Here is a 15,427-nt window from a genome sequence, read left to right on the forward strand (position 1 = left end):
GTAATAAAACTAAGAGTCCTGCATTTTGCAAGCTTTTATTAAATTTTGAAAATCTCAGGGGAGTATCTACATAAGCAAGAGTTTGCAAATTGTGAGCTATGCAGATTTAAGTAAGAAAAAACTGTGTTCATGTATTTAATATGTGATGAATGCTTCTTTATATTTGAAACCTTGTCCCCAGTGGAACCTATTACAATAATGTTTATACAGGTTTACGCTATAAATGCATTATATTTTCCCTACAGCAGAATATGTTGGAATGTACTCTTGATTAAAAAAAAAAGTGTGAATGGGTGATATCCCAGAATCTGGATTGCTATAGGCACAATTATGCCCTTTTATTAACAAATTAGGCAATGAAAAATATAATTTGTTAATATAAAAAGGACTTTGTACAGCAGGCAGAATTGATAGAAAATGCACCCTGAATCTCCTGCAGCATGTGGGAACTGGAAATCAGCCAAGTCCTACAGAATTCAGGGAAACTGGATCTTCAAGTGCCAGTGTCACACAAAGCCTGGACAGAGCTGCTGACTGCCATGGAAAAAAGCAGGAAGATGACAGTGATGGATCAGCACACAATTAAATAGCAGGAATAAGTGGTGTCACAGCAGTATTTTGGCTGCACAGGTGTTCTACTTTCAATTTAAGGCATATTTATCTTGTAACAGGCCCAACCATGACACAGGGTCTACATCCACAGTTTTCTCTATGTGAAAAACCCAATGGTTTCATCGGCACAGGACATCCATGTACTTTAAAATGAGCTGTCTGAAGAGAACAAGACAGAGCCCTTCTCTTCTGCCCTCCTTGCTCCTGCCCATCCCCTGACGGGGGACATAATTTACAGTGTGGAGTGGCAAGGGCCAAGGACAGGAGCTGGAGAGGAGACATCCAAAGAAAGGTCACCTCTTCCTCGCCTCATCATGGTATGAACGCAAGAAAACCCTTTCCCATCGCACAGCATGAGATAAGGCTGCCACCAAGTGTGTTTTAGGCCATAGAGTTTTAAAGATTCAAGCAGGGATGTGGGAACTTCATCCCTCAGACTGACCAGGCTGACAGTGCACAGTGCTGTGACTGAGCACAGCAAAACTCTGGCTCACACATGGATCTCTTATACAAATTCCATTACCTTTCTTTGTTAAAAGGGAATGATATTATTTCTTGTTGCATCCTTGGGGCTGAGGAGATGAAAACCATTTCACACTTTGTGTGGAACAATGAGGCCCTGTTCTCACTTGGGGTCTTAAACTCTTGCTTTAATATAATTTAGGGGGAAAAAAAGGTTGAGCATTAAAGAATGAAATAGAAATGCGAAACTTGGTTATTTAACTTCTCTTTCACAAGGAAAGGTGCTAATCTGACTTGCATAACTTCATAAACAATTTCTCCTTGACCTTTTCTACATCTGCCATCAGCAGTGCCCTATTTGTAGAGTTCATCAGTGAAACAGATCAGTAAGGTACCATTCATTTAAAAATAGCAAATTAATGAGTTTTCCTTTTCTTTCTTAAACCCACCATGCCATCTAAAACCCTGTCTCATAGCCTGTGACTGTGCAGTACTCATTTCTATAATGCATTTTGACATCCTGGTTTTATAAGGACTTGAATTCTCAGTTGTTGCCTTGACGTGAATCTATAGGTTTTCCCTGCCAAATAGGAGCCAGGGATCTGTGTAAAGTTGTTCAGTCTTAGAGAAGACTTCAGGGAAATGCCACTATTACTCATTGAAATTATTCTTTGCTCTGTGAATAAAGCCAATAACCTAATTGGGATTATCTGAAGAGTGAAATATGATTCAATTTGACTAACCATGGCTGTGTGCAGACATTAGTGGAAGAGTAAATTCAGCAGCAAATAATAAAATGAGACTGGGGTCAGTTTCCTTTTGGAAGAGTTTGATTTCTAAAGAAGAAGGAGGTAATCTCAGAGCACCAACACCCAATAACTGTGTATTCCTTTCTTTGGATCCTTGTGTGGGTGTGATCTGGGTTTTCCCTCTGGGTGCTTGTGGGAACCTAGAACATCTCTCCAGCAGTCCAGGATTGCCAGGACCCTGCCAGGGGGCTCAGAGACCCTGGCACAGAGCCCAGAACACCTGTGGGTTTGATTATGACCCGTGGAGCAAATCACCAACGTTGTATGAAGATCACCAAGCCACAACATTTTAGGTAGAATAATAGTGAAGTTATCACGGGGTGAAAAAGTAGATTTTGGGGTTTCTGGAATTGGGGTTCACGAGGCAAGATGGAGGGAGCTGGGCGTGTCCAGCCTTTCTTCTTCTTCTTCTTGGCCTTCATCTTCTGCTGTGATGTTGGCACTTACAGATTGGTTTAGGGTAGAAGCTCACTGTCTGACATAGGTGATAGGTATTGGAAAGTAATTGTAAATATTGTACATGTAGTTTTTAGTATAAAGATATAACACTGTCCTGGAGGCAGGCAGAGTGCCTGGAACTGTCCTGCTGGATGGACCTTGGCAGGACAGGAGAAAGAATTTTATAGATAAGAAACAATAAACAACCTTGAGACCGAGAAATGAAGAGCCCTGACTCTTTCTTCAAGCTCTCAGGCTGAGAAAAGAGACTTTCCAACTTTTCTCAGGGTCACTCTGACAAGCCAGAGACGCCGACAGGTGCTGCTCCCAGGAGCAGCTGCCCTGAGCTTTCCCTGCAGGGCTGGGCTGGTCCGTGCTGCTCCCCCATGCAGGGATGCAGCAGTTGTGCAGCGCCCAGCGCTGCTACCTGGGCCAGGCTGCCCTGCAGGGGACAGACAGAGCCCTGCCACTCGCACTCAGCGTCACACAAAACCACTTCAAAGAAGGTTTTTTTCCCCCTAACCCTAAATAGCCACTACAGTAATATGTATATCTGCATACACAAAAGAGTTTGTTCTTAGGAAAAATCTTAAACAAATGCAGAACCATGCCAGGATTATACATTTCATTTCCCAGCATACAAATGAGGAGCTAATTTAGTCTGGGCTGTTCATGCATTTTGCTTTTAACAAACATCCATATGCCAAATAGACCTTCCACATACTTCCCTGCTGGAGTTTTTTTTCCTTTCAACTTGGTAGGGAACATTTGTGATCCTTATTCAACCAAATATATCTAAAGAATATATTTTGCTCAAGGCCTTCTAGTTTATAATTTAAGAGAAACAAAATCAATTCATGGTTCTGGCAGTCTCACTATTATGACAAGTATACATCTGTGCAAAACTACTCCAATCCCTAATTAATTACAGAATGTTATTAACATTTTATAATTTAGCATTGGTTAATTTATTTAATTTCATAAACACGGCCATATGAAGTTACTTTTTATGGACCACTTTTTCATCTTTTGCTTGCAGTTCTGAAATCTGGGTAGTTTAGCACAGATACAGAGATATTTGCTTGTATCAAGATTATTTTCTGTTCAGATGGTTCTCAGTCCTTTATGTAATGACTTCAATGCTGAGGCTTGACACTTCACTCCTGACTTAGGCAGCACTGATGAGCAGTGTTAATGGGAGTTTTTTCCAATTAGAGGAAACAGGCTGAGAGTCATGTTCTTTAAAATTAATACTTTTATGAATATATAATGCCAATCATATTTCTCATTACCAGGGCACATCAAGTTGAGTTTAATTTTAAGTCAGCTTAGTAAATACATCACAAAAATGTGCCCTGTTGGAGTTAAAGTGGATCATTGCTGAAAGAGATTTATTTATTGATCTGGTAAAGAGCTGCACATAAAATTGCTATCAACTTTAATCAGATGAGAACAATTATTTTACATGAATAATTAGTGGAACTAATAAAAAATCTGAGCAGGTATAAACTTCTGTGAAGCATTTATATTTGTTTGAAAGACAGTGGTAATTCTTGATTTACCTCACATAAGCACTGATTCCACTGCAACTGCAACAAAAGTTCTAGCAGCTATTCAGCCTTTTCCTATGCTTACACGTTTAGTATTTATAGGGGGTTTACACAGTCCATCAGGTTCATTTGTAATCTTTAAACAATCCTCTCTTACTTTCCTATGACCCTATTAAAAATACAATCTAAAAGGCAAATAGTAAAAATCTTGCTTATCTCTATATTCACTATTCAGATTGCTCTCAACCAATCTGGTCCTGAAGTATCTTTTATAGCTGTGGTGTGACATGGGCATGGTACTGGGGTGCCAGAGGAAGCAAGGGGTTCTCATTCACAGATAATAGGATGGCAGTGTTTTTTGTGGCCTGTAACCACATCTGCACCGCTCACTGAACCATCCACATTTATACTCAGCTAAAGAAAAGCACTTTTGGCCAAAAATAAAATACATTTTTAATTGGTATTCTCATGTACATATTTAAACAATTTAATGCTCGTCTGAAGGAGTACTGTGAGCTCCACTTTGTAGCTTTATGTGGTTTTTATCTACATTTTTGTTTTTTTCACACATAAGGTCACAAATTAGAAACCTCAGCTTTGGAGAGATAAGTATGTTACAATGTTAGTTGGAAGAATCTGAATTAGTACCTGGTGACTGAATGACTCCTAATTGCCAAACTCAGTTCTACTCTACCTCATTCAAATGCTAAGGAAACTAAAAGGAATCAGTGTTTGCATGGGTTGTACAAGTTTATCATATGCATCTAGCAGTACTGTAGAGATGCAGTGAAAAAAAACCCCAAGAAAATACCACCCCAGCAAAACCAAAGACTGATGAAGAGACAAGAGACAGGCTTTAGAGGCTAATAGCACTAAACACCTTTTTCCTGGCTTTGTGTGTTGCCAAGATGGTATGGCCAGACAGGTGGATCAAGAAGCAAAGTAGAAGGAAGCTTCATGCTCTTACCACACCTCACCACACCACACCAACCTCTAATCATAGACTGCAGCAACAATTTTGGAAGATTATTCATTCCAAATACAGTCTCTAACTCACATTAGCATCATAGACCAGAAGCAATGTTTGTTATGAGAACTTCCAGAATGGGTTAAAATGGGGGTTTGGCCCCAAGACCTGGCTGCTTACACCTTCACTCCCCTCAGGCCAAGTTACTAAACCCAGGCAAGAAAAAGATGCTTGTGCAGAGCATGACCTTATTTAGTTGGGGTAGCACTTGATTTTTTTCTCAGCCTTCATTACTGTAATATCATACACAGGGTTTTTCCTTTGTGTGCCATGCAATTTATTCCCCTAAGATTAGTCTTTTTCTAGTCAAGCAGTTTAAAGCTAATCACAGTTGTTATTTTAATCTGTGCTCACCATTAAGAATTCTCACTGAGCTATTTTGCTTGTTAGCAATTAAGGCTTCGCAATGGAAGTTCATGATTACAGCAAAGGCAACCTGTTTAATACTTGGCACCTCTTTAGTATATAGGCATTAAAACCAGGAACACAGAAGCATGCTAATGCTGGTGAGGAAAGCAGAGCAGATCTATTTAACAAACTCTGTTTTGAATATACAGCATAGGAGAAATGCAATGCAATCCTCATGTGCAGTTCTGGTCCCTCCCCTCTGTGTTTTACATTTCTGTAGTAAATTGGGGAAGTGCTGTTTGACCTTCATTAACTTATTACATATTAGTCATGTCTGAGCTGCAGCATCTCCTCAGGCTTTCACCAGGGCAGACTGAAGTGTTGGTCCCAGTTCCAGTAGCACTACTCATAAAATTCCCTTTAAAAGTCTCAAGACCAGGATCTGACCTTTGCTTATTCAGGCAAGCATCTATGCTGAATTATGACCTCTTTCCTCTGTTAAGAGGATCAGTAATTGCTGCTACTGATCTGTGTGTCAAGATTTAAAAATTATGATTTACCATCAAATCAATTAGCAAAGAGTGTGGGAGCAAATTTTTGCTTCTCATGTTGATTGTCCATGTGATTCTGCCATAAAAATTACACATCAGCTGAACTTAAGCATTAAATGACTAGGTAACAAACAACATTGCAAGGGGATTCTACTCACCTGTCCCAATTCCATCCTGTTTAAAGCCATTTACAGACAGGATAGGGCAGAGAAATCCAAAATAATATTTACTTTTTTTTTAAACTGATACATGGACATGCAGAACCACTACTGTGCATCACCTCCAATGGTAAATGTTGGTGATTTACATTGATGGAGATCAAATTAACAAATTTGTCTCACATTGGGTAAATGTGTTGAGCTCCAACCTGAGAAATAGAGGAACAACTGACAAGTCAAATATGCTATCAGTAATGTGAAAATAACTGCTGTGAAATGTTCAGTATAAGAAAAGCTGTGTTAATAAAATCTGCATCTTCACAAACTACTGAGGTATTGTCAAGTTTTAAGAACAAGGAATCTGAAGCTGGGTTAGAGGTCTGCTTTAGTGGAAAGCCATAAAACGTGACCTAACCATTGCCAGTCCTCCTGGGACAGCAATTACAGCAATAAATGTTCCACAGCAGATGCTAATGCTATGTGTAAACAGTTTGTCCTCTAAACTGAAAAGAAACTTTGGCCCCCACATGTCTTTTAGGGTCCCATTGTACGTGTGGAGATGTAAAGGAAATGTAAAATTGATATGCACGCCATGGCAGCGGGTTTGGCCTCCTGTGCCTCAGCCTGGGCACTATAAATCTGTGCTGGCCGTGGGTGAGGCTGGGGGAGCCAAAGGGGCAGGATCTGTGAGTGTCAGGTTTAGGTTTAGCCTCCTGTGCCTCAGCCTGGGCACTATAAATCTGTGCTGGCCGTGGGTGAGGCTGGGGGAGCCAAAGGGGCAGGATCTGTGAGTGTCAGGTTTATGGGCTCGCCCTGACACCGCGGGGTTATCGCTCAATGTCAGGTTCAGCGCCCGCTGACCCACCGGGCTCAGAGCATGCACCACAAATCAGCAGCATAATGAAGGCTGAGGAGAGGGCTCTGCTGATTTATTGGGACATCTGTCTGCCTGTGGACAGCCCAGCACTGCCCCTGTGCAGTGCCAGCTATTAGCATAATCCTCACCATGGAACTTCTCAGAGATTTCAAAGGGAGGAATAAAGTGTTCAAAGAGGACTGGCTGAACCAGAAGGGTTTTTCTTGTAGTGCTCATTACCAGTCTTAACTTTTTATGCCAACACACCATAAAAATAATAATAAAAATAAATAATGTTAAAATAAAGTAATGGTTTTGGTTTTTTAAAACCACTGAATTTTCAGAATGCATCTGTATGTCTGTTTATAATAAAGATACTACCCCTGCTACTCTTCAAAGACCTTTAAATATTTTAAATTTTTATAATTCATTTATATTTAATCACAGTAGTGTCATCTGCATATAATGTTATCACCTTCATTCTTACAAAGTTAGTCTCCTTAACTCTGTAATGTTAAATGAAAATTTCACCTTTTTGTGCCAATTATATTTGGCTACTTTTTAAGAAAAGGGGGAATTAGGCACAAACTTTAAGAGTTTGCCTATAAGTAAGAGTCAATATCATAATGCTGCAAGCTGTAAATGCTGGGATACTACTTTATATTGTATAGATAAGTTTGTGAGGTGCAGAACTAATACTGGCATGTGCAAAGTCGCTCTTTTTTTGTACATGAGAGGCATTCACCTGAAAAATCAGACAGATCATTATTTCTCACTCTATCGGAACTAAGGTGAAATAGGTTTCAGTCTATGAACATTAAATTATTCCCTGAAGATACTTTTATATTTGACTGTGTTTTAAAAGACTGTCATTGTTCATATGTCTTCAGAAAAAAAAAAGTTAAATATTGCATTAAAAAAATTGCTGTGAATGTTGAAGGAATTTTATCACTGCTATTATCCCATTTCCTTTGTATGAAATGTTGTGTTAGATAGGATTTGAGCAGTTACCAAATTTGCTGTAGACAGCATAGAAACGCCCACCAGCATGTGGAATCTCTACTCTGCTTAAACCAGGGTGAAGTCTGGGCAGCATGAACAGAGAAGATGTAGAAAATCCAGACTATCAAGAGCACTGCAAAATTGTAACCCTGTCTTTATTTTAATTTCCAAACTCTCAATTGGTCATGCTGCTATGGTGGTATTTTGGCTAGATTTTGTGTGCCATTCAATGAAAACACTTATATTCAAGGATATAAGACAATTTCTGAAATTCAGTCCAGTTGAAAGGATCTGAAGGAGAGTTAGCATCCACTGCCTAGAGACTGTAACATGAGTAAACTTGTACATGTGTGAAACTGCCCTGATTAACAAAGGCAGGATTCCACTCGTGTGTGCTGCCCTGCTTATTTCATGAGCTAAGATTTGGTATTCTGCAAAGAATTAAAAAATGGAGAAACTGAATAGCCAATCATTCATCTGAACTCAAAAATGGAAACTGTGGATTGCAGTATCATTTCCAAAATAGCAACATAAATAACCATGTGTGGCACAGTACTTGCCTCCATAAATTCCAGCGTTGTTCTTCCAGCTGAGTCACTAAATGCTCTATGTATTTGTTGGAGTCCATGTATTCCTAAAGGAAAAATTATTACAATATTAGTTTTTCAATGTTCAAAGTATTTGTAAAACCTTGAGTAAAAAGCAGTCAGAATCAGTTTGTGGAGTGCACTTTGATTTTGCTCCCAAAGTTATCCCAAATACATAGAAATCCCAGTGATGTAAAAATCTAGGTTAAATTCACATTTGGATTCATATTACATGAACAGGGCAGTAGCCTAATGCACACTTCAGAGATTATTTGAGGGGAAGACAAGAGGCACTAAGGATACACAAGCAGCACAAATAAATTAGTGTACATATAAATTCATATCCATATTCCAAGCCCAGAATAATATTCCCTGGATCCAGACTGAAAAATAACTGCCCAGCAGTGCAATCATTGGTTTTGGTGCACATTTTGTTTACTTTAGATATTAATCAAAGTGAACTGAATATTTGACTCAAATATTTATTTTATGGAAAGTATGAAAAATGCTATAGAATGTACCCTATTTGAAAATGAAGCTATAACTCAGCCCCTATATTATTTTCCAGTCCAACTTTTGCAGATGCAATAACTTGAAATATCATCTCTATGAAAGCTCCTGTACTTGTGTCTAGACAGAACTTCTGATAAATAATCTTGACCAGATGAAAAATTTGGATTTTTTCCTATTGAAGCCTATTCTTTAACGCAATGCAAAGAGATGATGTTTATTCTCAGCAGAGAAATCTGTCAGTAATAGAAATACACCACCTCATTTCCAGGAGGAAGGCAACATCAGTGTTATTTATATCAAATATTTCAGAATGAGCCCACAGAATAACATGATATAATATGATACATTTGGATGACAGCAGTACCAACACAGTCACATTACTATTATTCTGAAAGTCTATCAGTAATAATATAACTGTCCTGAAATATCTCAGCACAGCAAAAATATTTCTTAAACCTCATACTGCAGGAAATTGCAAGTATTGGAGTAAAGAATCCATCTCCACTTTCTGGAGACAAAAGCTCCATTTTTATAGCTCCACTGTTTTACCTTTGGACTCATCACAGAATCACTTTGTGAGGTTCCTGTTTGTATTAGAAGTTGTCTCTTCACTGTTATTATTTCTTTTGTGTACAAATATGGATTTTGTTGCAAAGTGGTTTGTTCTTTTGAGCCATTTGTCTTCATGAGCAGGACTATGAGACAGCCACTACAGAGACTGTACATCATTGTGTCTCCTCAAGGTGAAGATAAATGTTAGCTGATTTTAATGATCATAATTTATATATAAATGTACATTTTTATTTTTCAGGACTGGAATTGTTCCAAGTGATTCCATGTTTCTGTCCACGGTAAGCAAGAGTAGGACTCAGCTCCCAAGGAGCCTCTGCAAAAGCTTTTCAGCCATATCCTGCTCAAACTGCATGGCTTGAAAAGCTTTGGGTGCTGCAAAACTTTCCATTAAACTTTGTGATTGCCCCAAGTTTAAATTTCATTCAAACTGCTGTAAATAGAAGCATTACGTAGCTGTTTCTTAAATAATGGAAATCCTGAGAAACACCATGAGCTTCAGTGGCAATTAAACAGGAAGCTTCTTCTAAGCTTATTCTAATAAATTCTGCAATACACATATATTAGAGTTCACCAAATATATACTGTACAAATATCTAATGATGATTAGTTGCAGTACCTAGTTCTTTAAAACAAGTTGCCTATTTTAGTTTATATTTTTTACTACAATGAATCTGGCATAAATTAGTATTAATACCTTTACATCTTTTTAATGTAATATTAAACAATATTCCTGATTTATTCATCAGTGCACTTTGCCCTACAGGCAAAGATGGGATCAGCAGTTTTATTCTGCATCAATTCTACCACGATAATATAAAACCCTCAGTCTGAAGCAATTTTCTTAAAACCGTTTTCTGGAAATAAGGACAATGGGGAAAAGAAAAGCCTGTGTTTATCCTATATGGCTGCTGACTTAATGCTAAGGGTTTCCTGTGACAGATCAGAAATATTATTCTGTTTGTCTTTAAAAGCCAGCAACCTGGGAGTATGTAATCTTGTCAGTGTGCAGAAGTGATGTAAAACAGTCAGCCATGGTTTGATGGTGGTTAGCAGCACCTCCTTTCTCCTGGCACATTCGTGTGCCAGCTGTGGCTGCAGCCAGCCATCTGCTCCAGACAAGGCCTCTCTCCCTAAGCCCAGGTTTCTGCTCTCTTCTCTTATCAACTGTCCCAATAAGATAAATTCTGCCATCCCTGGATCAGGACCCAGTGTTATTTTGTCAGTGGGAAGCAAATAGCAAACAGTCACTTGAGATTTAGAGCAACTTTGTGATTTAGAATAGCTTGGCACATTCAGTGACAGCAGAAAATGTGAGTAAAAACCCCAAAGTAATCACACTGGTTTATGGTTGGACTCAATGACCTTAAAGGTCTTTTCCAACCTAAATGATTCTCTGACTTTATGTTCAACAAGATGATGTATGCAGTTCATTAAAGCACTTCAGAGTGCCCAATAGATCACACCTAGAGGGGAAATACAAGTATTTGGTGGCTTTCTTGGAGCCCTGTCCTGTGAATGCTTGTGCCATGCAGGCTCTGAGTAGCACAGAAAACTGGAGGGTGAAAGATTATGTGGAGCCTCATTCTCTGATGTAAACTATATAAAAATCATGATGTCACTCATAATAGATACTAATGAGACAGAGCAATCAAATGAGAGAGAGGCTGTAAAAGCACAGCTGCCCCAGGGTTTCAGAAGGGGGTCACAATTCTTCCTGCTCCCCCTAGAACAATGGACACTGCAGAGCAGGAGGGGGTAAAGCTCTGTAAGACCAAGCCAATATCTCTGAAATGACACAGCATTTTTAATCTGAAGTCGTAGACTCCATATTCAAGTATTTATGTACATTTGATGCTGTTTCATAGCAATTGTGCTGATGGTGGAAGTGCCATCCATGCTGCTGTCCACACCTGGACTAGAGCTCAGCAGCCTGCACTGGCTCTGCCTGGAGTCCCCCTCCTACCTCCAGCCATTCCTCACAACTTCCAGGATTACTGAGAAGTTCAAAATTTAAACAAACAAACAAAAAATTAAAATCCCTTTCAGAATAATGAGCGAAACATGTCCGTTTTCTTCTAATGTAGTTACCTTGCAGCCATGAGAAATTAACTTCTCCCTCTATCCTCCTGTGATGGCACTGTTTTAAGGACAAAACCTTCTGTATATGTTTAAATGCAGTAGAAAACCTTTCTAACAGCTGCATGTATTCTGGCATACAGGAAGAGATGGCATGCAAATGTCACATAGAGCTCATCTAATTTAGAGAGCATTAGAGAAGTGCTTTACCCAGATTATTGCTGATTTGAGTTGAAGCACAAGCCTAGAAACACACCTAAAAATGGGGGTTTTGACAGTACTAAATATCTCACTTTGCAATGCTTAATTGTTTTGCTAGTTTTTTAGAGTTTTGTTTTTCTTTTCTTTGTTAGCTGGATGGCTGTCAGGAAAAAACAGAGAAGAGAAAGGAAATGAAGTGCCTCCACTGAGGCCCGGGATCCACTGCTCGGTATTTTGGTTGGTTACTTGGGTATTTGTTCTGGCATATCCCTGTTGTTGTGCTGGGCAGGGTATCAAAAATTATCCAGCACACAGAACATTTTCCCATCCATTGTTGCAGAGCAAACCCTTCAAGCAACCTTAGGCTCCCAGCACAGGAGTCCCTGGCTGGAAGCTGGAGGTGATAAATTCAAGCCAAAGGAACAGTACACAGTCCCTGCCTCTCCTAAGGAACTTGCACAGCTTGGTATCAAAGAGAGTTTAATGAGCTTAGTGAGATGTGAAAAGGATTAAGGATACCAGCAAATCACTTGATTACGTACTTAATTCAATAGGGCCACTCAGGAGCTTGCCTGGCTGCCCTGGGCAGCTGGGCCATGGGTGGGACCGGCCTGTGGAAAAGGTTTTACAGCAACTTCTGTGAGATAGAGAAAAGTTTGATAAGAGGATCCATATTTACCCCTGAAAGAATTTTCTAGCAAGGTCATTGATGTAGAAACCAAGAAGGGAAGGAGGATAAATAAGAGAAACCTGCAAATGTCTATAAGCACTTTGATTGTCTCTCATGGCCAATGAGTGAAGTGTAAACTTACGTGTTTTGTAAGAATGTATAAAAAGCATGCATGCTGTAATAAAAACAGGTTTGAAGTCTTCTGAAAATGGAGTGTTGCTTTTCTTGTGACATTGGCCCCTCCTGCAGCATGGACACCCCAGCTCAGCTGCCCCAAACCCACACACCTCAGCCAGGCACCCCTGCCAGTGCTCTCCTGTCCTGATCAAGCTCCTCGGGCACTGAGATGCCTGAGCTGTGCAGAAAACAGGGAACTGGGACAGAGACTAGGCTGGCACTCATGTTCCTGCAGACCGGTTTTGAAGCAGGGCTGGGAGGTAAACATCATATCCAGGCCTGCACAGCCCAAAGCTTTCCATTTTCCCCTGGCACATCTAATTGCACTCCTGGCTCGGCTGGAGCAAACTCTGTGCACACAGCCCTAGCCGACTCTTCCACAACACTTCCCCTTGATTCCCCCAATATTTGGATTTGGAAGCAGGCAGGATTCAGCACAGATTCAGGCTCCTGGGCTCCACAGAGGAAAATGTTGGTCACTGGGGAGCAGAGAAAACCGAGTGAACAACGGGATAAGGGCACAGACGAGTTCCTCCAAGAGCCTGGAGACAGGGAGCTCCGTGGAGAGCCCACAATCATCTGCTGCAGTTCAGGAAGTCACAATTTCACAGGGAAAGGTTACTAGAAATCAAACAACAACAAAGCTGTCTGCAGCTAAACAGCAGACTGTTGCAATTAGGAAATTATGTTAGCAGAGCAAATTAGCAGAGCAAAAAGGGGGACATCTAAGCTGTTACACTGAGTGTGGAATTACATGAGTAATTTTTGAAGGATCTTGGAACAGTGCCCTGGGGTAAAGCTCTAAATCTAGGGAGAGTGACTTCAGTGAATATTATAACTTTTGTAAAATATTTATTTTTGTTTTCATCCTGCTGCATAAACCCTTGAGAGAAAATAGACGTTTTTCCAGCAGCCTAAGAGGACACACACATATATTTATATATATATATGTGTTCTTGTCTAGACAATGTTTTTCATATCCAAAAGCAATAGCAATGAGAATTGGGAGAGCTTTCTGCTGCACACTAAAAAGAAATCAGGTATAAAAAACATAAAACCCTTTAGGATTAGTAATTTTTCACTCCTTTCAATACCACACCTGGCTTACTACTCACTTTTGTTCCTAAACAACAATGAAAGCTAAACCATGTGGAGAAAATAATATTTTTTTAAAACTGCCATTATTGCTGATTTAATTGTCAATATTTTAATTGTCAGGTTTATTAATAACTGGCATGAAAATGTACATTGAGAGCCTCTGCAATGGAGCAGGAGGCTGGCAAGAGCCCTTGTGCACATTACACCATTATGGAAAAAGCAGTAATGATTATTTTAATAAATATATTGAGCAAATTTCTTAATTGTTCAAAATCACTTAAGCTTCAGTGAACAGTTCATATTACATCTCAGCTGCAGTGATTAAAACTGATTTGCCAATTCATCTGGAGCCAGTTGTTTTCATAAACAATCAGCTGGGTTTTCCCTCTGCTGCTGCTTGGCTTCCACTTTGCACCCTATTAACCAGCACCATCCACAGACACAGCAGAGTTTAATAAAACCTGAAACAGCACAAGCTCATTGGCTGATAGACAGATTCTGCACCCTGAGGACAGGGATGCAGGGATATTTCTCAGAGGAATGCTGTTCAGATCTGCAGCTCTTTTGGGTAGTTGAAAACAAATTAATACTTTTCCTATGCAAATAGCAAGCTATGTAAATTATGTTATTCTGCTAAATATTGAGCAAATCATTCCATTTAGCTCTTTCTGCTAAATATTGAGCAAATCTCTTCCACTGAAGAGAAGGAAACTCGACGTTTTGTCCAGCAGGCAAATCAATGCTGCTTTTGGCTGATTTTCTTCCCCTGAAAGTATAAATCAGTAAAAACAAATACAAAGCATTACCTGAAATTTACTAGAGTCATCTTGAAATAGAAAAGGATGATATAACAGTGGGAAAGTTTGCATTGACATCCTCTAAGTTGTGGAGCTTTTAACACCCATGAGCAGAGTGATTGAGCAATACATCCCTACAGCATCAACACGAGGATGCCCTTAATTTGGATGTGGAGCCAAAGCTGTCTCCATAAAGGCCAAATCTCCATGGATACCCTCCTATCCCGAGGTTCTAGAGGCTGGGTAGGGCCTGACCCTGAGCCACAGAGCAGGAACTGCAGCAGATGCAGGTGATGGTGCAGAGTATGGACTGCACTCATCAGTGCTTGTCCCAGAGGAAAAAAACCACCAAGAACCCTTTGAACTTCTAACCTACTAAAAATGTCAACAAGACCACTGGACCAGCCAAAGATTTCAGCAGGAAATGGGAAAAATTGTCTTTTGGCCAGGAAGAGGAAAGAATATGGACAAGCAGATTGTGTCAGAGCACCCTGGCTGTGTCTCCTGGGCAGGTTTGGGGCTGCTCTCCCATTTGCTGCAGCTTATGGAAAGTTCTGGTCCTCACTGAGTATAAAATCTCTCTTGCAGGGAAATAAAAAATGAACAGAGATTGGTACATGTAAGAGTTCCTGGTTGCTGGAAGTTATTGATGACCATGTGTAAGTTAAGAAGGTGTCAGAGAGACACAAATGTTTTCAGCCCAGCAATTCCATGAAGGAAAAGGTGACAGTATCATTTAAGGTAACAGAAATTTGCTATTTAGCTAAAACAGACAATTTGCTATTTAGCTAAAACAGACATCCAGAGTTTAAAAAAAACATAGTAGGAAGATGTGCAGATTTTATAAGTTTGCTGCTACACAGTGTGTATATTTACATGAAATAATTAGCTGTAGTCTTGTTTATGTCAAATCCAATTTACA

General features: G+C 39.7%; 1 protein-coding gene across 1 annotated transcript in view; it reads right to left on the minus strand.

Annotated features, from left to right (window-relative positions):
• The window catches only part of NCKAP5 (NCK associated protein 5), a 368,935-nt gene that overhangs the window by 230,974 nt on the left and 122,534 nt on the right, over positions 1 to 15,427 (minus strand). Inside the window, exon 3 of the mRNA XM_058028292.1 lies at positions 8,370 to 8,447. Coding sequence (XP_057884275.1) covers positions 8,370 to 8,447 — 78 coding nt within the window. The remainder of the gene's footprint in view (positions 1 to 8,369; positions 8,448 to 15,427) is intronic.

This window comes from Melospiza georgiana, chromosome 7, assembly GCF_028018845.1.
Source record: "Melospiza georgiana isolate bMelGeo1 chromosome 7, bMelGeo1.pri, whole genome shotgun sequence".
Taxonomy (NCBI): domain Eukaryota; kingdom Metazoa; phylum Chordata; class Aves; order Passeriformes; family Passerellidae; genus Melospiza; species Melospiza georgiana.